This window comes from Hyperolius riggenbachi, chromosome 1 (assembly GCF_040937935.1).
Source record: "Hyperolius riggenbachi isolate aHypRig1 chromosome 1, aHypRig1.pri, whole genome shotgun sequence".
Lineage (NCBI taxonomy): Eukaryota > Metazoa > Chordata > Amphibia > Anura > Hyperoliidae > Hyperolius > Hyperolius riggenbachi.
The window spans coordinates 338,612,087-338,638,994 of record NC_090646.1 but is presented as its reverse complement, the minus strand read 5'-3'; the positions used below and the strand labels follow the sequence as shown (position 1 = coordinate 338,638,994).

The following is a 26,908-nucleotide window of genomic DNA, read 5'->3' as shown; positions in this document are numbered from 1 at the left end:
GACTATCAGCTGTGTATCCACCTGACTTCTCCACAACGCAACTGATGGTCCCAACCCCATTTATAAGGCAAGAAATACCACTTATAAACCTGACAGGGCACACCTGTGAACTGAAAACCATTTCAGGTGACTACCTCTTGAAGTTTATCAAGAGAATGCCAAGAGTGTGCAAAGCAGTAATCAAAGCAAAAGGTGGCTACTTTGAAGAACCTAGAATATGACATTTTCAGTTTCACACGTTTTGGTTATGTACTATACTTCCACATGTGTTAATTCATAGTTTGAATGTCTTCAGTGTGAATCTACAATGTTCATAGTCATGAAAATAAAGAAAACTCTTTGAATGAGAAGGTGTGTCCAAACTTTAGGTCTGTACATACAATATATATATATATCGAATGCTGATAAACCATTCTGTAACTATTGTCCATAACGGCTTGGTGGCATATTGTTATTGCAGACAATGTGCAGCGCCAAGCAACGTTCCCTATACCATGCTGTAACAGCCTGCAACTAAGGTCACTGCTCCACTACCCATTGTTCCTCTAAGCACATCTGTGGCATCAGCCTTGCCAATGCCTTTCCAACAGTTCTGTTGAAATTGACCATGACTGTGTTGTGTGGCATTACTTAAAGGACAACTGAAGTGAGAGGGATATGGAGGCTGAACAATACAAATTTCCTGACTGTCCTGCTGATCATCTACCTCTAATACTTGTTTTAGCCATAGACCCTGAACAAGCATGCAGGTCCGGTGTTTCTGACAGGATTAGCTGCATGCCTGTTTCGGGTGTGTGATTCAAACACTACTGCAGCCAAAAAGATAATATGCAGGATGCCAGGCAATTAATAATATTTAAAATTAAATATGCTCATGACTGCTCCCATGCATTACTAGCTTCAATCAGGAGCTATATAAAGCAAATAACTAATAGAGAATATCCACAAAATGGTTTCACTTCAAAAGGTAAAACCCTTTCCTTAGAGTTCTGCTTTCTTTACATGAGATGCAAATGTTTCAGAAGGATTCAAACACAATTTCATAACCATTTCATATTTTATTGTGGATCATGTTGACACAATAACAGCAGCTTCTGTACGTATTCTCTGCCCTCATTAAGGGAATGTGAATAGCAAATTTCAACACAGACTGAAAACTTCTAAAATCACCAAACAGGGCTCTGGAAAGAAGATATTATATATGTGAATGTAGCGGAGAAGGACAACGAGGGGGACAAAACAGAATGAAAATATGACAAACTTTTCGAGCTATCCTGGAACCTGAGACTTGGATCCAGACACACAATGTTCCAATTGTAGGGCAGCAGAGGACATAATGAAGGGACACGGACATACTATAAGAGCACCACTATAGATCCCTACACACAACATGTAGGCAAACAAAATCAGTGTTGCATGCTTCATCCTCTACTGTGTCAGTTCTTGAAAGATGCACAGTTCCTTTCATGTACTGTGGATTTCCAACACACAGGGCAGTCCTCAAAACCAGTGCAGGGAAAACTGAAGCAAAATAAGCTCAAAGTGGAGTACATGCCAAGATCAAGAATTCTGATTAGTTGCTCTGATCAACTGCTCCATATTTGCATTGTCTTGCATCAGCTTTCCTCCAATTTTCCATGCAGTGGTTTTGATAAATCTGCCCCACTATATGGACCCTCCAACTCTTATGGTTTAATTTCCATCCTTGTCAGAGTTGCTTCACTCTCAAACTACATTTAACAGGTATATCATGTGTTTGGATGTTCATAAGGAATAACTGGATATCAAAAGTAGTGTTTCTGTGGGTGCCCTAACAGTAAACTTTAACCTTCCCTGAAGGACCAGCATTTAATACAAAAGTAAATTTATAGGATTTATTGCTGCAACAATATGCAATTTCGTACTCGAAATAATTACATCTCTGTATTGTATAGTGGAATGAAAACACAATGTAACAGTACATATCACTGAATGAAACAGCTTCTCTTTCCATAAAGAGAAACTGGGCCTTTATTTGCCTGGCAACAAAGGTAAATGTATAAAAGTCATTAATTATATGCCTGGTATTCAGGCATGATATAATATATATATATATATATATATATATATATATATATATATATATATATATATATATCTGTCCTACTTGGAAATGTGTTTGGAAGTTAAGGCACCACCTGTTATAGCCACCAATCCCATCATGATTTCAGAGATATACAGCATCTTTTACCAACAGATCTGCAGTGCCACAAGGGCTGAAGCATTAAATTAGGCTAGACAGCACAATCATTTTAAATGTAAGGTGACTTTTAAATACAGTTATCATAAGAAAAAAAATAGAAAACATGAAAAACACACGAGTAAGACACCGAAAAGGAAAATAAAACTTTTTTTTCCAGTTCCTGCCTGCAAAATATATTATTTTGGAATGTGCTGTTGCTCTAACTAATGATGCAAAAAAGACCAAAAGAGCACATGATTCTTTACCCCAGGAAAGTAGGACTGTGAAATAAAAAAAAAAAAAAAAGCAAGTACATTAAATATTCTTTCAGAACAAGCAATTCATGCAAAACTGAAATCCAGGCAAATGAGAATTTCTGGTACTTTACTAGACTTTAAGGCTGGACAACCATTACATGTACTGTAAAACAGCTCCTTACTGTCTGCTAACTGGAACTGTTTTGGCTACTGAGCTACATACATTTAGTGCTGTTGTATGTTGTGTAGAGGAGGCAAACTAATTGCAAAAAAGGCAGATTTTATACATATCCAATTTAAGGATGTCAAAGCCTAGTGTTGTCTGGTACAAGATAGCCACTCAAACCTGTGCTTGAGCTTTGAGGATTTATACCCTGAACACAGGTCAAATACTGACGAGATTTGCCCTGCACCCTTGGGCCAAGATCTACAAAACATACACAGGCTTGAGGGAAAATATGAAAGTATAGAGCATGAATAATGGCAGGAAAGGGACTAATCCTTTTTATAAGTGAAAGCTCTTATTAAAAAGAAAAAGGGGAAAGAAAACTGTCCCGGAGGTGCTAATTGTTATCACTGTGTGATGATAAAAAGGATTGTATGGTTAAAAGAAAATAAAAAGGATTCCATTATTCCATATTCAGATGACCATAAAAGTTGGCCTCCTACAGTAATGAAGGGCTTGATCATGCAATCGCTGGTCAGTCTATCCACTTTCAGTTCTGTGCAAGTGCCTCTTACAGGAAGAGCAGGGAGGAGGTGGGGTTTAAAAGGAGAGGAGAGGGACCCTGCTTGCTCAGGATTCTGCCAGTGTTGATTTGACCTCGCTGAGAAGGCTGCTGAGAAGAGATGCTTCATCGCACTTGCCATCAATGGATATAGAGTTCTCACCCTTTGAAAAATCAGAACAAGATTGCAGTGTCAGTACATGTAAAGCATTTGTTTTCATTTTTAGTTCTATGATTTGCACCAGTGAACAGTTTATTGAGCAGATTTCATAGATTTTTCTCCTAGTGCACAGTGGTGTACAAATGTGTGCAAGTTAATATGCACACATAATCCAACTTATTAAACAAGGCAGCCTATAGCCAAAACCAACATGATGGTAATATTACCGTTAACTTATAGAAGTCTGTCAGAAGTGGTATAGTATCAGCTCCACACCTTCCAATACGGACACACTGATATAAAAGGAATTACAATCTGGCATTATATACGATATAAACTTGTTTTCGTAGTCATTATTGCCTACATAATCATCTTAAATAAATACTGAAGTCTCAGAAAATAGAGCTTTCGCTTGCAAAAAGCTGTTCAACATTATTGCCCTAACTAAAATGCCGCATTCCTGCAGCTGAAATCTAACGAAATCCCCCCAAACTCCCCTCGCATAATCCACGACTTTCTTGATCGTGAATTTTGCTGCCCTGTGTGCTTCTGTGGGAGGCAGAGCTTTCAGCTGCAGTTCTGCCTCCATGCGCATCTATCAGCGCGCATCTCCGCCTCTCCCCCGCCCCCCTCAGTGAAGAAAGATAGAGGGGTGGGCGGAGATGGCGATCCGCGCTGATAGACGTGTGTAGAGGCAGAGCTGCAGCCAAAAGCCCTGCCTCTCACGGAAGCGCTCCCCGCAGTGTGCCCCGGGGAGTTTGGGGGGATTTAATTAGATTTCAGCCGTGGGGATGCAGCGTTTTAGTTAGGGCAATAATGTTGAACAGCTTTTTGCAATAAAAAGCTGTAGTTTTTGAGACTTCAGAGTCTCTAACACTTGTGTTTCAAAGTAATGTAATCTGTGTGATATCACAAGTTTTATCCAATAGCAAATGGAAAAGCTCCCCATTATATTGGTTATGTCTGCAGCAGTAAAGTACAGGCTATTTAGAAACTGAATTTTCACAACAGGTGTCCCTTATCATCTGGGTCTGATAACTTAGTACAAGACTCTCACTGCAGTGTTGGTTCACTCTTACTCGGAAAGCATGACATCTTTATATATAGTTATTGTCACTATAGCAGTGTACCAATGATATGTTTTATACATACCTTTTTTATGAGAAGACAAACGTGGTGGCCCTGGATTGACCGGCTGTACATAGAGGCACAGGAACCAACTCGCTCAACCACTACAAAAGATTATTGGAATAAGTGTTCAGAAGTACAAGAACATTACGAGGTACACACAATTTCTAGGCATAATGCTCACCTGAGAAGTGGTGGTAGAAGCAGATTTTTGCTAACAGGTGATGGAAAGAAAGGCTTGTTCCTTCTACTTTCAGAGAACTCATTTTAAGATCCCCTGACTCCAGCAGCTTGGCAAAAGCATCACTAGACAAAAAGGGAGGCACAAAACAACTGTTTAGAGAAGAATACTAGAAGCAATTATTTGTCATAAATGGCTTTAGATAATATTATTAAGCGCCCCTCAGGACCAAAGGAAACTCGTGCGTTTAGTACTGCACAAAATTTAACTGGTAATTACATTATTACTTCTTCACAGATCAATCTTATTAGAAGCTTGTTTTCCTAACAAAACAGGGCCATTTGTAAAAAAGTAAGCACTGGCCCAATTTCACTTTCGTGACCTATAGGTCACAACGTTACATGGAGACTGCGTCTCTGCAGCGTGCAGGGAAGCGGGGGAGCTGCAGGGGGTGCGGCCAGGGAGAGAGAGCTGCCCATCGGCAGCTCTATCAACCCTGCAGGAACGCCCCTGGCGGGCGTTTTGAACAGGGAAACCCTTTCCGCCAACCCATCGCCATGTTGTGGATTCCCTGACTGTGTCAGCTTCCCTCTTGTGTCTCCTGGCCCCCCCATGCTGCAGTGTATAATCGGCAATTTATCTAATCAATGCTTCCCCGTCGATATCAGACCTCTATGCTCGCTCCCCCCCCCCCCCCCCCGGCTTACCTCCTCTCCCTTCCCCTTGTGTCTCCTTGAACTGCCTGTGCTCTAATGTATAGCGGCAGCTTACCTTCCATGCACCCACGATGAATGCAGACATCTGTCTCGCTTCACTTTTCCCTCTAGTGTCTGGCTTGAACGGATTGCATCATCAGTACAAGCTGCCCACGAGAGCGAGAAGTGGAGTAGAGACGGATGTCTATATTCATTGCGGGCACATGGAAGGTAAGCTGCCGCTATACATTACAGCACAGTGGGTTCAAGGAGACACAAGGGGGAGGGAGAGGAGGCTAGTGGGGGAGCTCAGAGGTCTGACAGTGGGGGGGGGGGGGGGGGAGGGCAGGAGACAAAGGGGAGGGAGCGAAGACGCGGGGAGAAGGGGAAGGACAGAAGGGGACATATGGGTGAGAAAGAGAAAGGAGGACAGATGGGGAGATAGGGACACAGAAGGACACATGGGAAGACAAGGACACATGAGGGGTACATGAGGACATATGAGACATATTGGACACAGGAGCACACAAGGACACCATTTGGGGGAGAAAATGTACAAGACTCTTCTGGAACATGGACACACCAGGTTTAGTATGCATATCCCCCCCCCCCCCCCCTGGTTTTTGCCCTCTAAACCTGGGTGCGTCTTATATTCCGGAGCATCTTATATGGCGGAAAATACGGTAGTTCTTAAAGTGAACCTCCAGACTAAAAATCGACTCAGCAGCACTGAAAAGGCTTGGTGTTTCTTTAACAGTTTCACAGCATCAGAACTTTGTTTCTCCAATACAAGCTTCATTTTTAGCTGCACAGAAGAAAACTGCCCGGGCAGTTTTCCCCTTATGCTGTGCAAAGCATGATGGGATTTCTGATGTTGTTGTTCTTGTTCTGCTGTTTTGGTGCATTTTTTTTTTCTTTTTTTTAACATTTTGAATTTGACATTTGAAGCCTAGCGCATGCATCTGGTAGGGGTGATCAGGACACAGGACAGTTGGAACTGTGTCTCCTGCTCCCTGTCACCTCCTTTCAACCAAAAAGATGGCTGCCCCCATGACAAAGATGGCAGCCCACATGAATCACAAACATTTGCCTGTTCTTTTAAAGTAGGGTGGGTAAAAAATTATATTACCTATCCTAATTAACATAACCAACGTAACTTAATGTTCTAATTAACATAACTAATGTAACTTAATGACAGTATGTTTGTTTAGGCTGAAGTTCCCCTTTAATAACAAGGGGTGTGTCAGAGTGATACGCTTTCTTCTGACTTTTAAACAGTAATGTGGTTTACATTTAAACGCAATAGTGGTAACATACTGGGCATGGAAAATATCATCTGAAGTCTGTGCAAGATTAGCCCAGTTAAAATCAGTAGTTGTGAAGCTCTCCTAATTGTTAACAGCATTGAGCGTAAAAAATATAAAAACTCACTCTGCACAGTGCTTCCAATAACAAAAACAGAGTTTACAGTAATCTTACAAATTATAATATTAGCAACTAAAATATATGGCTGAAAGATTACAACAGCAGCCAAGCACATGACCCATTTCTTACACTGCATAAATCAAATTTTTCTTTTCAATGTAACAGTTTTAGCACAGCGATAACCTATACCATTTCCTTAGTGTGTGTATTAAGACAACAAAGATGGACAAAGACAAACCTGTAGCAAGGGGTCATAATTAAATAAGAGGAACAGCTGAAATGAATTTTAAAGTCAAGTTTCTCATGAGAAGATCCATCATCATCCTGCAAAAGAAACAGAATTGCAGCAATGAAAAACGGGTATGTGCATGCGTTCAGCATTTATTTCAACAAAATCATCCCCGAAAGAGGAACTATTCTGAGAGGTTCACTCAAAGGTAGTTTAAAAAAAATGGTGGAGTACAAAACAATTTCTTAGAATGGACGGCTAAAGAAGAGAAAAATATTAAAAATTACTATAGGACCACTATCACACCACTAACCATACACAGTAAAGGCATTGTACAATAGCGCACAGGAAAAAGCATGTTGGTGTAGGGACATTTTTTAAAACACGTTTTTTCGAATGATGTAAAAAAGACATTTTTTACTTACACCCGTAGTATGCTACACTCTAGACTGCATCAGTGACATAATAGACTCATCTGAAAGCAAGTGTCAGCAGCTTCTGAACCTGAATTCTGCACTTCTCCCTGAATCTATCTCGGCTCACAGAACATTGGTCTGATAATGTCACAATGATATAATTGGTCCAAGGCTTGATAGCTATGGCTTGCAAGGAAAACTGGGAGCAAGAGCAGGGTGATAATCTGAAGACATGGCAAGACTAGGTACAGGGGTCTGTGATTTTTTGTTTATATTAGTTTAACCTGACAGACATTACTACCATTTTAAAAGCATCTCTTCTTATGGAGGATTGCACTACTTCAATATGTAAAGACTACACTTACAAATAACATACCTTGACAATAAATGACAATGTTCCTTTAAGCTTTTGAGGCATTATAATACTCTGGACCGTAAACACAAACTGAGCTTCATTAGACACACCTGGATAAAAAAAAGGTAATATTTCACATCACTGACAACAATCTTATAAATTATGTTTCAAAAAAAAAAAAAAATCTGTACTATGTAATAAGAGAGCAGATATTGCAGGGGAAACACAATTCAAGAGCTAGATCACTTAAATCATTAGTGTACATAAAACAAAGTGTGCAGGTAATTCACATATACAAAGGCCTTAATCTCATATATGTGATTATTCTGCAACGCAAGTCTGATCTAGTCACAAAGGATATGAATAAGAGACTACAGTGGTCGGCTGGTACCACCCTAAGTAAAAGCAGAAATCATGTCCAATTAATTGCCAACAGCAACAGCCCGCTGTTTTCGGCTATATGCCCTTTATAAAGTGGCATAGCCACAAGCCCCATGTACTTATATATACAGCCTGGAACAGCGGGTTGTCGCTGTCAGCCATTCATTGACCATGATGTAATTTTAAATAAGAAACTGCCTTCACTTATGGTGCTGCCAGCCTACTCTTGTGCTGAGGACGACATGCAGATGATTATTACCAACACTGACAGGAAGGTAACAGATTACAGAAAGTAGTGAGGAGGTTCGTATAAGATACAGAATAGAGAGAAAGAGCATTTGGAAGGTTGAAGAGAGAGTGTGTAGGGAAAGATGGCAACAGCCACAACGCTGTTCATCGTGTACAGTGCTGGTAAATGCATGTAAAAGATCAGGCACCCAGAGAAGTACTTCAGATCAATTTAAAGTGAACCTGAGATGAAAGTCATATCTGGTTCTATACTTAGGCTGGGTTCACATTTGCGTTAGCAGTCAGGATTTTCCGGACCGGATCCGGAACGTATACTGTACAAACGGAACGGACGTTTGGCAATCCAATGATAGTCTATGGCTGCGTACATACTCGTCCGTTCCACGCGGACCGGATCAGATCCGGACACTTTTCCAACTTGCTCTATTTTTCACGTACGTCGGATCCGGCCGCCACACCCGGACCGGATCCTGACTGCACCATCCGCACAGCTGAACCAATGAGAAACGGAAAGGAGGCAACACACTGGCTATAAAAAGTCTGGACGTTCTACCCACTTCCTATGCGTTTTCATGGGCCCAGCATTTGAGGAGTGGAGCAGCAGTGACTTGTGGCTGGAGATATTTGGCAGCATGTCTGATGAAGAGGTGAGGCCCTACACACCTAAGGACCTGATTCTACAGGTGCAGCAGCTACCTGCCTGGTGCACCCACCATCTCCTGCGAGGAGCACGCCTTCTTCCCACATAGTATAGGTAAAAATCAAAAAGGAGACAATTCCCAGGTAAAAGGAGTACAAAAACACTGGATCCATGGTCCAAACTGCAGTCTCTATATCCAAGGATGGTCTCCACATGTCAGGCCGTCTCCAACAATGACCCCAGGGCTTCTGCAGACCTCTCAGACCCCAAGAATTTATATAGTCTGTATCGCTTTAAAAACGGATCCGGATATCAACCTGATCACCTACTGATGAAAAACCGGATGCAAACGGAACGGATCCGGACCGGATCCTGAGTGCAACCATACGCATCTGGTCCAGATGCGCACGGAACAGATCCGGACATCCGTTCCGCTTTTTGCAAAAACGCAAGTGTGAACGGGGCCTAACCTGGGGTTTCCTTAATCCCCCTTGAAGCCGCTCAGTCTCCCGCTGTTTCCCAGGGTGGCTCCTGTCCTTCGCAATACGGCCTCGTAGCCTGGCCGAGTCATGCATGCATTGCCCACTCCCATCCCCAGGAGTGTTCTGCGCTTGCACAGTAGTACTGTGCAAGCGCAGATTGATCCCAGCAGCAGGAGCATGATTGGCCTGGCCACGTATGCGTGATGAAGTGCGACTTGGCAAGGCTTTCGGAGTGACAACAAGGGACTGCTTATCATCTGACTTTAGTCTGTTGAATAATAATCAGGCTGCAGGTTGGTCCGTGTGTACTCCAGGAAGCACCAGATAAGTATAGAAACTGAGAGGTCTTGTCTCAGGTTCACTTTAAAGCCTTATCTTATTTTCTCTGACAACTGCAGATTGGCAGATTGCATTGCACATTTTTTCATCAGGTATAGAAAATCCTGCGAGTCCGTGCACAATTTTCATGTGAGCCACGACCCCCCACATCACCAGATACAACAATAGGACACAGAGAATGAATAAAGGCTCATACACATGTCCAACTTAATGCACAACCAACCGCACAACATGACCAACCACACAAGTTGTTTACGTGTCAAGTACATACACACGCCAACCAACTCGCTTAAATACTATGGCCTCAATTCACTAAGCTTTATCGAACTGAGGCCTATGAGGTTGATTCACAAAGGTTACTTATTTTTCACCCTAACTGTAAGGAGTGCTAGTGCATGAGATACACAAATGAGAGATAATTTATGAGATAAACCGATAAGGAGACCTAAACCATGAGTTATATCAAATAAGGAGAGCTAAACCATGAGTTATGTCAAATAAGGAGAGCTAAACCATGAGTTATGTCAAATAAGGAGAGCTAAACCATGAGTTATGTCAAATAAGGAGAGCTAAACCATCAGTTAAGTTAGATAAGGAGAGGTAAATCATGACTTACCGTAAGTCATTTAAGGAGAGAAATTGTGAGTTAATAAATAATAAATAAGGTGAAATAATTTCACAGAAAAGCTTTGTGAACCAGGCCCTATGCATGCAAGCTGAATGACAAACTATACAACATGTCCACATTCAAAAACAAATTTGTTCAAAAGACTTGTACACACATTACAACCTGCCTAATAGTTGGCCAGATTGATCCACCGGGTTGGATCTGTCAAACAATCTATTATCAGTTGGTCATCTGGTTGTTTGCCAGCTGTACACACACCCAACTTATCTTACAACAGACAAGTTTGGAAGATAGTTGGACAGATTGTTAGTAGGTGGGCATGAGCCTTAGGGCCCTTTCACACCAGAGGGCTTTTTCGGCGTTTTAACGCCACGGCCGAAGTTGGCGTTTTCCTAGGAAAAATGAAAGTCCATAGACTTTCATTTTACCTTTCACATCTAACGCTGCGTTTTGGAGCGTTGCGTTTCAACGCTCCCAGGAGCTTTTTTAAGGCTGACCGCGGCGTTTCTCATTACAATTTATACTAATGTATTGGCGTTAAACACCTTAAAAACGCCAGCAGCCAAAACGCAGCGTTTTAGCCTTTTACCGCTGCCTGTAGTGTGAAAAAGCCCTTTAACCATTTATGCCCCCTGGACGTGATCTTCACGCCCTGACGGCTACCGCTGTGCGCTTCGGAGCGCACTCACGTGCTGCACCTTTGGTAGCCCGGAGATCAATGAATGGGAACATGGTTCCCACACCAAAAATTACCCAAATAAAAATTTTTATGAAAAAAAATTTACAAAAAAACCCCCAAACAAATAGTTACCTAAGGGTCTGAACTTTTTAAATATGCATGTGAAAAGGGTATATTATGAACATTTTTTTTAAATTAGAAGCTTGTAAATAGTGATGGATGCAAAACTGAAAAAATTCACCTTTAGTTCCAAATAAAAAATTGGCGCCATACATTGTGATAGGGACATAATTTAAATGATGTAATAACCGAGACAAATGAGCAAATAAAAAACATAGGTTTTAATTATGGTAGCATGTATATTTTGAAGCATAAAGGCTGAAAACTGAGAAATGTTTTTTTTCCATTTTTTCTTAACCACTTCACAACTGAGGGGTTTAACCCCTTGAGCACAACTGAGGGGTTTAACCCCTTGAGCACCAGAGCAATTTTCACCTTTCAGCGCTCCTTCCATTCATTCGTCTATAACTTTATCATTACTTATCACAATGAAATGAACTATATCTTGTTTTTTTCGTCACCAATTTTCTTTAGGTGGGACATTATGTCAAGAATTATTTTATTCTAAATGTGTTTTAATGGGAAAATAGGAAAAAATGCATTATTTTTCAGTTTTCGGCCATTATAGTTTTTAAATAATGCATGCTCATACACACGTTGGATTGACTTGAGCAGCGTCTTATCAGTCGTTGGTCGCCTCTTATCAGTGAGAACGACTTGTCGTTTGCACGACTTTTACTTGACAAAAGTTGTCCAACTTCTTCAAGTTGTTTAATAATCATGCATTTAAAAGAATTTTGTTGAGCGTGTATGTGGCTTAAAGAGAAAGAGAGAGGTATCCATAGACAGGTCTCCTAAAACTCTCCCATTATACAGGGTAATCAACATACAGTAGGACTACAATGAGGAAATGCTCAGCTTTGAAATTTTGTCCGATTGCAGGACTAGAGCATGAAGTCAGATTAATACTACTTGAACTGGATAAATCCTTAAGAAAAAAAGTTCAATTAACATTTCATGAAACAAAATTACACAAAGTAAAATTCTATGATCAGAAAAACTAAGCCAACCTGGAGGTAACTGGAAGGGCACAGCTATTCCGTCATGCACAGTTGCTCCCTCTGGCCTTTGCATTTTGGTATTTAATGAGTCCAACACATTGAGCTCCATATTCTTTATATAACTTTCACTCTGGTTTTCTAAGATAATGGAGACAGTAACCTGACTTTCTTTCTGCAGATCTCCTTGAATGTCATACATCTGTTATGAAAATGAATAAAAAGCATATTTGCCACTGTAAGCATTTCATAAAAAGTTAACACCACCGCAAACAAGTCATAGCGCAACCTGGTTACACACACACACACACACACACACACACACACACACACACACACACACACACACACACACACACTTTAGTCTGAAAATGATATTTTACTCTCCCAATAAAAGTATCTCCAAGAAGCAGGAACTGTAATATTCTATAATTTAGATATTAGATGACATTGAGGTATTAAATTACAGTGACAAACTTGAGTAGCGAATCATTGCAAGCGCTAAAACGAAAAACAGAAGGACATCCAAAGGAAAGCAGCAGGCAGAGTTCTCCAATTCACAGTGGAACAGTAGTAAAGTAATTTTCTGCACTGACAAAGACACTCTCAATCCTGAGTTTCCCACAGAGCAACCTGCAGCCACCCAGCGTCCAAGAAACAATGGAGTGGCAACCACCAACATACCGTATATACTCGCATATAAGCCGACCCCCCAACTTTTACCTGAAAAACCAGGGAAAAAAATGATTGACCCCCATATAAGCCGGGGGTAGGAAATGCTGGATTGGTGCAGGCCATGTGATCCCACCAGTGTGTCCCAGTATAGCTAGTATAGTGCCCAGTATGGGTAGGTAGTGCCTCAGTATAGCTAGTATAGTGCCCAGTATGTGTAGGTAGTGCCCCAGTATAGCTAGTATAGTGCCCAGTATAGCTAGTAAAGTGCCCAGTATAGCTAATAAAGTACCCAGTATAGCTAGTAAAGTACCCAGTATAGCTAGTAAAGTACCCAGTATAGCTAGTATAGTGCCCAGTATAGCTAGTATAGTGTCCAGTATGGGTAGGTAGTGCACCAGTATAGCTAGTATAGTGCCCAGTATAGTGCAGCGCGCCCCCCCTCGGCTGCCGATGCTATTACCTGTTCAGCCAGCGGCAGCTTCCTCTAATCCGGCGGGTTCCCCTCTCCAACTCCATGCGCAAGTGTTTCACAGCAGCGCGCCCGGCGCTGCTGCTGTGACGAGGCAGGAATGAGCGTGGCTTCCTGTAGCGGCGATGTGTACTGTCGTTACCAGGGGAACCGCTCTTTCCTGCCTCGTCACAGCAGCAGCGCCGGGCGTGCTGCTTTGAAACACTTGCGCATGGAGTTGGAGAGGGGGAATCGATGGGGGGGAGGGGTGCGGAGATTCGCGGTCCACCGACCACCACCCACCAAGACTCGCATACAAGCCGACCCCCCAACTTTTGGCCCCCTTTTTGGGGGTCAAAAATTCGGCTTGTATGCGAGTATATACGGTACATATGTTAGAGACAGGTTCTGTCTTTCACAAAAGGGAGTTGCACTTATTTCACACAATTTAAAAGTAGCATAAAAATACTTTGCGGGGCCATGCAAACTGAACTCGGGTGCATAAAATCACATCAAATATACACTAAAGTGCTTAGCGCTGTCATCAGAATGGAGTGCAACAAACTGTCCGTACTCTTTCCTGACCTGTTTCGACCTTGATCAAACCGATATGATTGATCGGACATGGCAGATCATCTCGATCACAAGGACTTAAATTTATGTGCAGCGGTAACAGCCCTTGATTATCAAACAACCGACAGATCTCGGGTCCTTGTCCTGCAAGTGCGTATAGGTGTGCACTTGGGTCTGTGCAGTGTTGAAAACTCCCGTCACGCTAATATGAATCCTTGCTTCCTCTGGTGTCCGTCATCACTGTGAGTGCCTGTACCATGTGACACTGATGCATGTAGCGATGTCATTACATGCTCTGGTGTCACAAGGTACAGGCACCCGCGGTAACGGGGGACACCAGGATTCAGGCCAGAAGACAGTTGAGCCTTCAACACGACACATGGGCAAAGGACAAAGAAACATACTTTTATGACACAGACAAGGGGGTCCGCTAGTTGTCGGGAAATCGAACACTGTTACAGCCATTGTCAGAAATATTATTTGTAGTGATTTATTTTTAGGTAATCTTTAGGTAGTCTTGAGCAGCTGTAATAGTAATTAGAAATGGAGGTGAACTTTAATAGTCTGACTCCTTAGTATAAACTGAAGTAACCATTGACCTACTTGATGCAGTTTTTTTTTAACAGAAGTTTTAGAATACAGCGAAGTGCACCGGCAGTCTGCATATGTCAAGTTGTGTCAGGGTCAAGCTTGTCACACGGCGAGATGTGCCAGCACACGTCTAGCCTTGTGGTGACCCCGAGACTTATGTGAATCTTGTGTACTTTAAAAAAATCAGTGAATAAATTCAGGTCAAAGAAAACTAATAGGAGACATTGCTGAGATAGGATTTGAAGGCGGTGGTATGTATTCTTATCATATGTACTCCTAATGACCAAGAAATATTGCTAGATATTATTGCTATATTGATAACCATGTTATACGTGATCTTTGTATACAATTACAAGAATACATTATAGAAAAAAGATTTTGGTCTAAGACTCCAGTTATTTCAGTTATTGAGTTAAGTATTCTCTTCAGTAGGTTCACCCATATTATATAGGAACGGGCACCATGCACCAATTTGAGCCCTTGCGGGTGGCAGTGCTGGAGCGTTTTCTTTATAACAACGTTTTTATTTTCACCCCAGCAGAGTCAGGACACAGAGAATGAACAATTTTTTGTACATCTTGAACAGATAGGTCAAATATCAGATATGCATTGCAGGTAGCATTATTCATAGTAAACAACTATCTGTTCAGAAAAAGGCATAACATGGTAAGTATTTTGTTCCCTTATAGCCTAGCTCCAATCCCAGCCCCCCTTTACCTCCCCACCCCCCTCCCCTCCCTCCCATCTGTCATCTCTGAGGATAGTCTTATTGTAGTATTGTTGGGGAAACCTCAAGGGCACCTAGAGTACCCTGCAGCTTCGCTGGAGCGTTTTCAAATATATTTCCTGCTGTACAGTGTGTGGGCAGGCAATAGATCCCTCTCTGATCAGATCTAACAAGAAAAACGTCCCCTGGGCGGTACTCAACTCGGGAGGGGGAAGCCTCCGGATCCTAATGAGGCTTCCCCCGTCCTCCTCTGTCCCACGGGGGTCTCGCTGCAGCCCTTCAAAGCCGGCCCGACAGATCCGGCAGCCTGTTCAATATTTACCTTTCCAGGCTCCAGCGAGGGCGCTGTTTTGGCTCTTCTGACGGAGATAGGCAGAAATAGCTGATCTCCATCGGGTCCGATCTATTGCGCAGGCGACTTGCGCCTGCGCAGTAGAGCGGCCCGACGGAGATCGGCTATTTCCGCCTATCTCCGTGGAAAGAGCAGATACTGCGCCTGCGCTGGAGCCACGGAGGTAAATATTTATATCGCCGCCGCTTCGGGAGGATTTTCGCCGCCACCGTGGGACCGAGGAGGACGGGGGAAGCCTCAATAGGATCCGGAGGCTTCCCCCACCCTATGTGAGTACCCCCCAGGGGAGGTTTTTTCGTTACAGATTTTCTTTAACCTCCTTAGCAATAACCCCCGAATCTGCAGCTCAGAGAAGTAACCCCGAGCTGGATCCATGGGAAGTGTGTAATCTCCAGGGCTGCCGCAGATCTATCTAGCGGGATATAATTTTTAGGGTCTAAAAGCTGGTGAAAAAATTGCACAACTTTAAGACATAATCTGTAAATAATCATACAGCCATATTTTGAACTAGATCAAGAAACACCTTCTGCTCAAGTTGTTCTGTGGCAGGAAAATAAAAGCTGCCAGATAGCGGTCTCAACTCCTCTATGCTGAAAGACTGGGGAAGGTCAGTTAATCTATCCCTGCCATGCAAAAAACATATTTCTATAAACAGAGGATATCAACAAAATTTGACAAAGCATGGGGGCTGTTGACTAGTCCTCAATAATAAGTTACTTGGGATTGAACGCTAAAATTGCACTTAAAGAGGAACTCCACATATCTAATCAGCCTCAGATAAGCATCACTGGGCCGGCAGGGCTATATAGCAAAATATAGGTATTAGAAGTGTTTTGGGTGCTGAAACCAGGAAAATACCCATAAATGTAGGTACACTGAATAAATACTTGCATTCTACTATGTCATTACAGTGCCTCTTTAACTTCCCACCTTTAGCATTCACAGCTCAGAGATGCCAGGGCAGTATAGGAACCCCACAAGTGACCCCATTTTAGAAAGAAGAGAAACTATATGTTCTTGTCTGGTACGGTTCTGGGATAATCCCAACAGATAAAACCACTATATTGGTTACAGTGCAAAAGTCATGCTGTTGCATCAAAACACTGAGGTATTAATAGTTGCCACAGTACAATGTTTTAGACTGCTAAGAATTTTATATTAATTTTGACAATTACACAATTTATTTGGATTCTGTGCCTCTCCTTTGACATACGTTTAATTTTCTTTAAAAAAAAAAAAAAAAAAGAAAAACCCTGAGATTTTTAGGTAGATTTACAGAGACCAATAAACACAAGGACCATATTTAACCTGAGTACACCAGTTTGCTACAATGGGGATGCAGAATACAAAAATAAACTAGTGAGTCTTGAAAAAGCCTGAAGTCAAACAAGAAACCCAATGCTCCTTCATCTTAATTTAGAAATTATTAGAAAACCCTTTATTTATAAAGGTTATACTCACCATTTTGATAAATTTGTTTTCTGCCAAAAGGGTGTAGCTGGACATTGCCTAGACAAAAAATAAAATCATAAGAGAAAAAAAGTGATTGAATAAAATAGATTGAAATTTAAAGTTGTTGCCATAAATGTTCACCGGATCTAAAACCAATCTGATTGTATATGGTGGACTACAGACCCGGAGAAAGATCTCGCTAGTGAAGTTAGAGAAAAGTCAGAACATGAGACTGATCTGCCCTACTGTTATCTCTCAGTGACTAAGGATGTATTACAAAAAAAAAAAGCAGAGAATTAGTGTTATAACCATGCAACTGGAACCATTTTGATGGAGGCAAGAAAGTTTCTGGAGTGGCACTCCTTGCCTGAGTAGTGGGCACTTAACCTGGGAATGCTAAACAGCATCACCTGCATCATCAATAGTAGCAAACCAAGTCAGGTTAGCATACAATTGTCACAATGCAGTTTTACATTTTATTGCATAATTCAGGATAGACAATTATTTCTGGGCCCCAGAGGGTACCCTTCCTCAGAAAAGTGCAGACAAAACACCAAAAACGACTTGCAGATATGGATTTTTTTACATATCAATTTTATTGACATATGGATTGTTTATATTGTTCATATGATTGTACACTCCAGTATGATTGGACCCTTCCAAGATCTAGCAATTACTCTATTTTTAGCGCCACAAACTAAGGCTACAAAATTTATTTTGATACTTGTCAAATGGTGGGTAGGGCCTACAGACCAGGGGACCACCTTCTGAACCATGGACTCAAATTTAAGGGATAACTGATGAAAGCATTTGTCCCACATCATTTGAATAGCTGGGCATAGCCACCAACAGTGTGACACTGACTTCAGACCAGTGATGGCTAACCTTGGCACTCCAGCTGTGGTGGAACTACAAGTCCCATGAGGCATTGCAATACTCTGCCTCCCCGAGTTATGCTTAGAGCTGTCAGAGGGATTTGTAGTTTTTTCACAGCTGTAGTGCCAAGGTTAGCCATCACTGGCCTAGACATATAATCAAAAATAGAATCCCATTCCTTGGTCTCTGACAGACTACAAAAGGAGCCCATTTCTCCATCCTGGGAGTACAAGTGAAAGCAATTTTTGTCTGAAAAACAACTTTAGGCCCGTGGCTCTTTTATCATTAAGACCCTTGAAAGACTGGTCCTATACCTCCTTAAAGGAAACATCAGGCTTTTTTTTTTTTTTTTTTTTAAGCAAATCTACTTACCAGGGGCTTCCTCTAGCTCAGCGTAGGCGGCGAGGTCCCGCGGCGTCCTCCTGGCCCCACTCCTTCAGCCTCTGCCGGCCCCCGTTACCGTCGACACCCGGGCCGGGTGTCGAGCCTGCTCTTCCTAACACTGGCCACTTCGCGCCATCACGGCGGCCGGCGTGACAGGTCTACGCATGAGGGTAAAAATTAGCCGGCGGAGGCTGAAGGAGTGGAGCCAGGAGGACGCCGCGGGACCTCGCCGCCTACGGTGAGCTGGAAGAAGTCCCAGGTAAGTGTATTATTTTAAATTTGGGCACTCCTCGGAGTCCCTTTAAGTCCATCCCACTCTACGCCTATGGGTCACGGACTTCCTCACCAACAGTTCTTAAATCGTTAAGTGGGGGATATCACCTCACAACCAAGGGCTACCAACAGGGGTGCACCCCAAGGCTGCGTACTGTCTCCAATGTTCTCCCTTTATACGAATACCTGCAGATTCACAGCAGACCCTGTCAAGGTCATCAAATTTGGTTCTACTCCACCACTATTGAATCTGTCCTCTGCTCTTCCATCCTAGTCTGGTATGCTAACTGCTCCACCAGCGACAGACACACACTACAGAGGGTCATCAGCAAAGAGGATCATTGGGAGAACCCTCCCCCCACTTGACCTCCTCTACAACTCCAGACCGTGCTCTAGACCATTGAGGATTGTCAACGATTTCTCTCACCCAGGCCACCACTTTTCAGTATGCTTCCATCAAGCTGGAGGTTTTGGACCATCTCTAACAGGCAGTGGCATAGCTAAGGAGCTTGGGGCCCCAGTGCGAGTCTTACAGCCTCAAGCACTCTATTGACATGGAGCCCCAAAACCTACCAAGGACAGCTGCAGTGTCAGAGAGGTGTAGTCAGAGTAAGGGAACAGTTTGTTAATGATTACCACTATGCAGTGCACATAGAGGTGTTCATTACCAGCATATTATCAATAAAAAGCTAATAAGATGGATGAAGGAGGGCCCCAATGGGCCCCTCTGGTCCAGCGGCTCCCTGGTGCGGTCGCAACGGCTGCATCCCCTTATTGGTACGCCAATGCTAACCGGACCACATGGCACAGGAACTCTATTTGGATCAGAATCAGAATTAGTTTATTTCGCCAAGCACGGTTGCACCGTGCCCGGAATTAGGTTTGGCACGTTGATTGGCAAAGAAAGGGTTGTACAACAGACAAGAGTACTACAACATAACAAGAGAAGTACAGCAGAACAATACAATACAACAGATACAGGAGTAATACAACATTTGCGGTAGGTCAGTTGCGGGACTAGCGGAGACAGCAGCGTGTAGCAGAAGATAATTCTAGTACGACCTAGGCAGGCAGTAAACAGAGTGGCCGCAGCCGAAGTCAGATATTAGTCCGGTAGATGGCTGCAGGGGCGGTCGGTGGAATGGGCAGAGTTCAAGACTCTGACGGCCATGGGAAAAAAAGTGTTCATGCGCCTAGTAGTCTTAGCAGGGATGGACCGAAACCTCCGGCCCAGTTTGAGTCGAGTTAAAAAACTGTGGCCAGGGTGAGAGGGGTCGCCCACAATTTGCATTGCTCTATTTCGCAGTCTAGTATTGTAGATGAGATCTAGAGGGGGGAGGGGTTTTGCAATAATCCTCTCCGCTGAGCTGATGACCCTCTGGAGTTTATATCTGTCGCTGGCGGTACAGCTAGCGAACCAGACCAGGATGGATGAGCAGAGGACTGACTCGATTGTAGCAGAGTAGAAGGACCTCAGAAGTTCATGGGCCATACCAAACTTCTTTAGTTGGCGAAGGAAGAAGAGTCTTTGCTGTGCCTTCCTCTGAGTTGCGGTAGTGTTTGCCCTCCAGGTCAGGTCATCAGAGATGGTTGTACCCAGGAGGCGGACACTGGGAACCCTAGCGACCTCAATGCCCTCGATATATATATCGGAGGGGGGTTGCTGGCATGCTTCCTGAAATCAATGACCATCTCCACTGTTTTGGCTGTGTTAAAAACCAGCCCATTCTCATTGCACCAATTGCAGATTCTGTCCACCTCCTTGCGGTAAGCCTGCTCATCGTTCTCACTAATAAGGCCGATGATTGTGGTATCGTCCGCAAATTTGATGATTTTGACAGAGTCCTCTGTGGATATGCAGTTATTCGTGTATAGAGAAAACAGAAATGGTGACAAGACGCAGCCCTGAGGGGCTCCAGTGTTGGTCACTCTGGGTCTGGAAGATATGTCTCTTAGCTTCACAACCTGGGACCTGTTCGAGAGAAAATCTGTGATCCAGAGACGGAGGGTTGGATGGACTTTGAGCTCCGTGAAGTTGTCGTGCAGAATGCGGGGGCAGATAGTATTAAAGGCCGAGCTGACGTCCAGGAGAAGAACTCTAGCATATGAGTTTGGCCTGTCGAGGTGGTTAGTGATAAACTCCAGGCAGATGTTGATAGCGTCGTCAGTGGACCTGTTTGCTCTGTACGCGAACTGGAGAGGGTCCAGTCAGTCCAGAGTAACATTCTTGAGAAGCAACAGTACCGCTCTTTCAAAAGTCTTCATGACCACCGATGTTAGGGCAACGGGCCTGAAGTTGTTTAGGTCAGAAACCCCTTGCTTTTTTTTGGGATGGGGATGATGGTGGATTCCTTGAAGCAAGTAGGGACTTTCCCTTCGGTGAGGGACCTGGCGAAGATAGAGGTCAGGACAGGGGCCAGCTGACGTGCGCAGGACTTCAGACATGCAGGTGATACACCATCAGGGCCAGATGCTTTCCTGGCATTCAAGGAAGACAAGAGGTGCAGAACAATGGCCTCGGATACTGTCAAGGGGGGGCATGTGCTCGGGCTAGGTTCAATGCTCTTATAGGCAGAGGGGGGGGGGGGGGGAGTGAGGAGTAGATGGCCCCCCAGAGGTGCCCGGAACCTCAAACCTGCAATAAAAGTTACTGAGTTCCTCAGCTAGCTCGGAGCAGGGGGTAGCCTGTTGGGAAGGAGGCTTGTAGCTGGTGGCAGCCTTCAGGCCCTTCCAGACAGCCCGAGGGTCGTTTGAGCGGAGATTGTTCTGAATTCTTTCAGCATAAGACCGTTCACAGTAGCATTTCAAAAGAGTAAGAAATCCGGGAGCAACTCGCCATGTTATACTTCAATAAAACTTCAACTTTTAATGCGTTTCTTCCATAAAAACATAAGGTGGTAAATAGACAAAAAGCAATACTTAACATTCAGGAGGCAGTATAGGCGGATGCGGAGGATGGTCGACGATCGTTTCGCCCCTCAATAAGGGCTTTCTTGAGACCGTTTAAGAAAAAGCCAGTCAAACGGTCTCAAGAAAGCCCTTATTGAGGGGCGAAATTATTGTCGACCATCCTCCGCACCCTCCTATACTGCCTCCTGAATGTTAAGTATTGCTTTTTGTCTTTTTACCACCTTTTTTTTTTTATATATTTTTTTTTTTTGAAGATTCTTTATTTATAATAACATTTTTCAAAAGACAATACATAGAAATATGCACATTGAATAGCACCTAAAGCATTAGAGTAGAAAAACATTGGTGCTGTGAACAATGTTGTCTTGATAGCAAACCAGTGCCATCAAGAATCTTTTCTGTTATCTTTAAATGCAATACCGTCTAGTATCATATAAGTCAGATGAACCTGAGATGAGTTTATATCACCAAAAGAGACCAAGTTACATTGTATCTAATAGTTAAAGGGGATCCCAGGGCCCATAGGGAGCACACACCTGGGATTCCATTATAGCTTAGCTATAACTTAGTATGGAAGTCCAGTAGGGTAACCATCTAACTGCTTAATCCAGAATAATCTATAGCGAATAGGTTTAATATAATCAAAGAAGTTAGAAGAGAGAGAGAGAGAGAAAGAAAAGAAAAAGAAGAATGAGGAGAATGCATGCCGCTCCACCCAGGCGTCCGCCACCCTGCAAGCCCATTGGCCAAGGGGATAATCAGTTGTATTCACAGTGCGGTTCCATGAGATTGGAATTTTTAGGATATAGCAAGTCTAGGAAGATGTGAGAGAGGCGTACCTGGGGGACTCTTTAAATTAAAACCACCCGAACCAGGTCTTCCAATATTGGTCTCGTTTTTTCCGCATACTAGCCGTTAGATCTTCCATTTTTTCCACCCAATCAATCTCCTGAAGCCACTCCTGTATAGAGGGCGGTTCGGAGATTTTCCACTTTCTGGCTATCAGTATTTTTGCAGCATTAATTAAGTGTCTAGTGAGGGTTTTTTTGTATTTCCTTATCGACCATTGATTGTGATGTAATAGGAAGAAGGCGGGGGAGTCAGGGGGAAGATAATCTGTTAGTATATGCATTATTTCTCACATCCTACCAGAATCGCCTCAGTTTGTTGCAGGACCAAAATACATGGACTAGCGTGCCTGTTTCCAGACCACATCTCCAGCACAGCGGAGACGATGATGAGTACATTTTGTGGAGCCTGGAATGAGTCAAGTACCATCTAGTAAACACTTTGTAGCCTGCCTCCTAGCTCCTTGAAGAAATAGAAGACTTATGAGAGAAGACAAGAATTTTGTGCCATTGCTTATCAGAGAAGGACATATTTAGGTCCCTTTCCCATTTGGCTTTGTATGTAGAACAGGGGTCTTCAGTGTCATTTAGCAATGAGTATACCATGGAGAGAGTGCCTCTTATCGTTCCCTTATCCATGCACGTTTTTTCAAAGAGAGAGGGATCTAGAGAAATTCGCCCTTGACCCTTGTGTCATGAGAAAATGGTCAAACTGGAGAAGGCTCCAAGCGTCGAGATTGTGGATATTGAAAGAGGTCCGGAGTTCTCCTAGGGTCACCCATCTTCCCCCGAGAATCAAATGCATGGCCCTAAGAGGGGCGTCTAATCGCCATTTCTGGTAGCTATTAGTACCGAGACCCAGTGGAAAATTGGGGTTACCTAGAATGGGTAGAAGGGGAGAAGGCCATGGTGAGATAGCTGGCTTCTCTCTTACTTTCAGAAATGTTTTAAGGGTTTGAGTGATTTGAGTCATGGCCATCGTCGGGGTGGTGGGGGATTGAAGTGACCATGGTAGTAGTTCTAATTTATGTCCCATTAGTTCCTCCTCAATACCCACCCAGCGCTTGTGAGCTGCATGTCTATGCCAGTCAATGATTCTAATAAGGACTGCAGCTGTGTGATATAGTCGGGGATTTGATATTGCCATACCACTCAGTTCCTTAGGGGCTGTCTGGATGGAATATTTCAACCTAGGTTTGCGGCCCTTCCAGATGAAGCGGGAGAAGGCTTGGGAGACCTGTTTGAAATATGAGCAAGGGATAAATATGGGCATTGTTTGAAAGATGTAAAGAAGTCTTGGCATGATTGTCATTTTGATAATGGAGCTTCTGCCAAACCAGGAAAACTGGGGTCTATCCCAATTTATAAGGTCCTGTTTGATGCGTTCCAGGGCAGGGGGGGGGGGGGGGAATTGTGGGAGAATATATCTTGTGGATTTGGAGTGATTTGGATGCCCAAATATTTCAGGGATTTACTAGGCCACTTAAAGGGGAAGTTGCTCTGTAGGGAGGATCTAAGGGGTCCTGGTAATAGTATTCCCAGGGCTTCACTTTTATCGTAGTTGATCGACATATTGGAGATTTCACCGTATGTTTTAAATTCTGCTAATAGATTGGGTAACGAGATGTGCAGGTTAGTCAGGTTACGTCTGCGTAAGCTGCTGTTTTCGAAGATGACTTGGGGAAAGTGACGCCCTGTATTTCTGGATTTGCCCTTACCATACACAAAAAGGGTTCCAGAGAGAGAGAGAGCGAAAATTAAAGGAGACAGGGGGCATCCCTGACGGGTCCCATTACGTATGGAGAATGTGTCAGAAAGGACCCCATTTGCCTTAACTCTTGCCACTGGGCCCGAGTATAGGGCTAGAATTGGTTTCATCATCCCGTCTGCTATGCCGATATGTCTGAGAGTACCTTCGATGAGGTCCCAGTCCACCCTATCAAAGGCCTTTTCGGCGTCAGTTGAAAGTAGTAAGGTGGATCGGACCGGGACCTCACCCAATGCAATACGTTTAGAGTCTTAATAGTGTTATCCCTGGCCTCTCGACCAGGGATAAAACCCACCTGATCGAGGTGGATTAACCCCGGGAGGAGGGGGGCCAGCCTGTTCGCCAACATTTTGAGAATAGTTTTAGGTCTACATTAAGAAGGGATATTGGTCGGAAGCTTTTACATAGAGCTGGATCCTTCCCTTCCTTAAGTAAGACCGAGACGTGTGACTAAAGCATGTTTGGAGAGAATGGCCCCTCACTCCTAGAAGCTTCAGACGTATAATTAAAGGCCTTCAGCATGTGTGACGAGACAATGGAGCTAAATTTTTTATAGTACTCCGGTGTGAACCCATCCGGCCCGGGAGCCTTGCCAGAAGGAGTCTGGGAGATGGCTATCTGAAGCTCATCTTCAGAAAGGGGGCTCTCCAGCATTTCAATATCCTCTGGGGTGAGCTTAGGCATCTTAGAACGTTTTAAGTAATCTATAATTTTGGTCCGTGTAGTCTCCCTGGAAGATGGTGAGGAGCCGGGCGATAAATTATAAAGGTCAGAGTAGAAATCCCGGAATACCTCAGCTATTTCTTCATACTTATGGCGCATAATCGAGTGCTTATCTTTAATTTGGGGAATGTAATTAGCCGTTTGTTGGGCTTTCAAAGCTTCAGCTAGTATAGAGCTGCACTTATTGCCGAACTCATAAAAAGTGCGGCGGCAACGCAGGGCAGCATACTTAGCTTTAGAGAATAACAAAGATTTGAGGCGCTCTCTCTCTTTAGTTAGTGATGACAGAATTAAGGGAGACCCCCCTCTTTTATGCCTCAGTTCTAAGTCCCCAATGTTGGTTATGATTTCCTTTATTTCTTTGTCACGTGCTCTCTTCTTTCTAGCCCCTTCTCTGATAAGCAATCCTCTTACAAAGCATTTGTGAGTTTCCCAGAGCACCATAGGTGAGGTATCTTGTGTAGCATTTATTTGGAAAAATTCTTCCATCTCAGCTTTGATTTTGGCAAAGGTATTTTTATCTTCAAAGAGAGAATTATTCAGTCGCCAGGAGGCTGGGCCTTTCCTATTTTCACCCAAGTTCAAATCTACGGTGACAGGGGCATGATCTGATAAGTGTATATTGCCAATATTAGATGCAGTGGAGATCGAGAGTAAATTATGTGACAGAAAGATATAGTCAATCCTCGTATAGGAGTTGTGAGGAAAGGAGCAGAAGGTGTAATTGATTCCTGAGGGGTTATGTAATCTCCATACATCGTCCAGCTGCATAGATTTAAGAAGGGATTTACACTTCCGCAATAATTTATATGAAATTGGGGATTTCTTGGAGGAGGAGTCTATTTCCGGCTCAAGAGTGAGGTTGAGATCTCCCCCCAGCATGATACTGCCTTCAGCGAACGAGTCTAATTTTGTCAAAAAAGCTTGAAGGAACTGCACTTGTTGCACATTAGGCGTATAGAAAGAGCCAATAGTGATTTTCTGGGAGTATATTGTGCCTTTGATCATGTTGAATCTACCTTGCGGGTCCTGATACTGATCGATCAATGAAAAAGGCGTGACCCTAAATAATAAGATAGCTGTTCCTTTAGTTTTAGACTCTTGGGGAGTACTAAAGAAAGCGGATTTATAGTATCTATTTAAAAGCTTTGGTACTGAAGGGCCTTTAAAATGTGTTTCTTGAAGGCATACTATATTGGCGCGTTCTTTATGGCATAAGTGCAACAGTGAAGACCTTTTTTCTGGAACATTTAATCCCTTGGCATTTAAAGAAAATAATTTAAGTGACTGCTGGAATGTAACCTGTGGATAGCAGACACCTGGGGAGCAGACGCACGATCCTCAGAAAAAGGACAGAGAAGACGGATAGGAAAGGAGATAAAAAAAGAAAGAACAACAGAACAGAGTAGATGTGTGTAAGAAGCCACACTTGGTAAGCCAATAACACATATTTAATAAACATCATTGTACCTGGGCTGGTCTACTACCAGCCAACCTTGAGATGAGGTTTAACTCTCTAACGAGGACACCTCCTGTTCCTCGTTAAGCTTTGGCGAATAGCCCTGGGGAGAGGAAGCCCGCAACCGAACAGCGAGAGCTCCCTTGCCCCCGGGCGAACGCATTTCAATAAAAAGTAAACACCTACGTATATTTTTAACACTAAACATTAACATGGCATGTAAAACGTCCCATATTTCGGAAAACAGATAGGCCATATGACCCCCTGCAGGGTCTCATGTTCCCAATTATTGAGTCCCACACTCCCGTCACCTAGGAGAGAAAGAGTTATGCATAATAACTTTAGCAGAACCTATTTGAGAAGCACGCATTCAGAAGGGGGGAGGTATGCTCATTTTCATCTGTGGATCCTCCCTCCTCCACCCCCCGTCTCCAGGCCCCCTGAGATCCTAAGTGAGTGCGCCCAACTTTCACTGGGACGTGTGTTACCATCTACAAGCTGCTCCCCATCCCTCCACCCAGGCCTAAGACCTTCGCCC

At 43.4% G+C, this 26,908-nt stretch overlaps 1 protein-coding gene across 3 annotated transcripts in view; it reads right to left on the bottom strand.

Moving 5' to 3' along the window:
- Positions 1-1,038: 1,038 nt before the first annotated feature.
- Positions 1,039-26,908, bottom strand: part of AP3D1 (adaptor related protein complex 3 subunit delta 1) — a 177,487-nt gene continuing 151,617 nt past the window's right edge. For all 3 annotated transcript variants that reach the window (XM_068233969.1, XM_068233971.1, XM_068233970.1), the window contains 7 exons: positions 17,139-17,186; positions 12,324-12,513; positions 7,817-7,905; positions 7,034-7,119; positions 4,679-4,800; positions 4,519-4,598; positions 1,039-3,370 (listed from right to left, as the gene is read on the bottom strand). In XM_068233969.1, the coding sequence (XP_068090070.1) occupies positions 3,275-3,370; positions 4,519-4,598; positions 4,679-4,800; positions 7,034-7,119; positions 7,817-7,905; positions 12,324-12,513; positions 17,139-17,186 (711 nt within the window). In that variant the 3' untranslated portion in view covers positions 1,039-3,274. The remainder of the gene's footprint in view (positions 3,371-4,518; positions 4,599-4,678; positions 4,801-7,033; positions 7,120-7,816; positions 7,906-12,323; positions 12,514-17,138; positions 17,187-26,908) is intronic.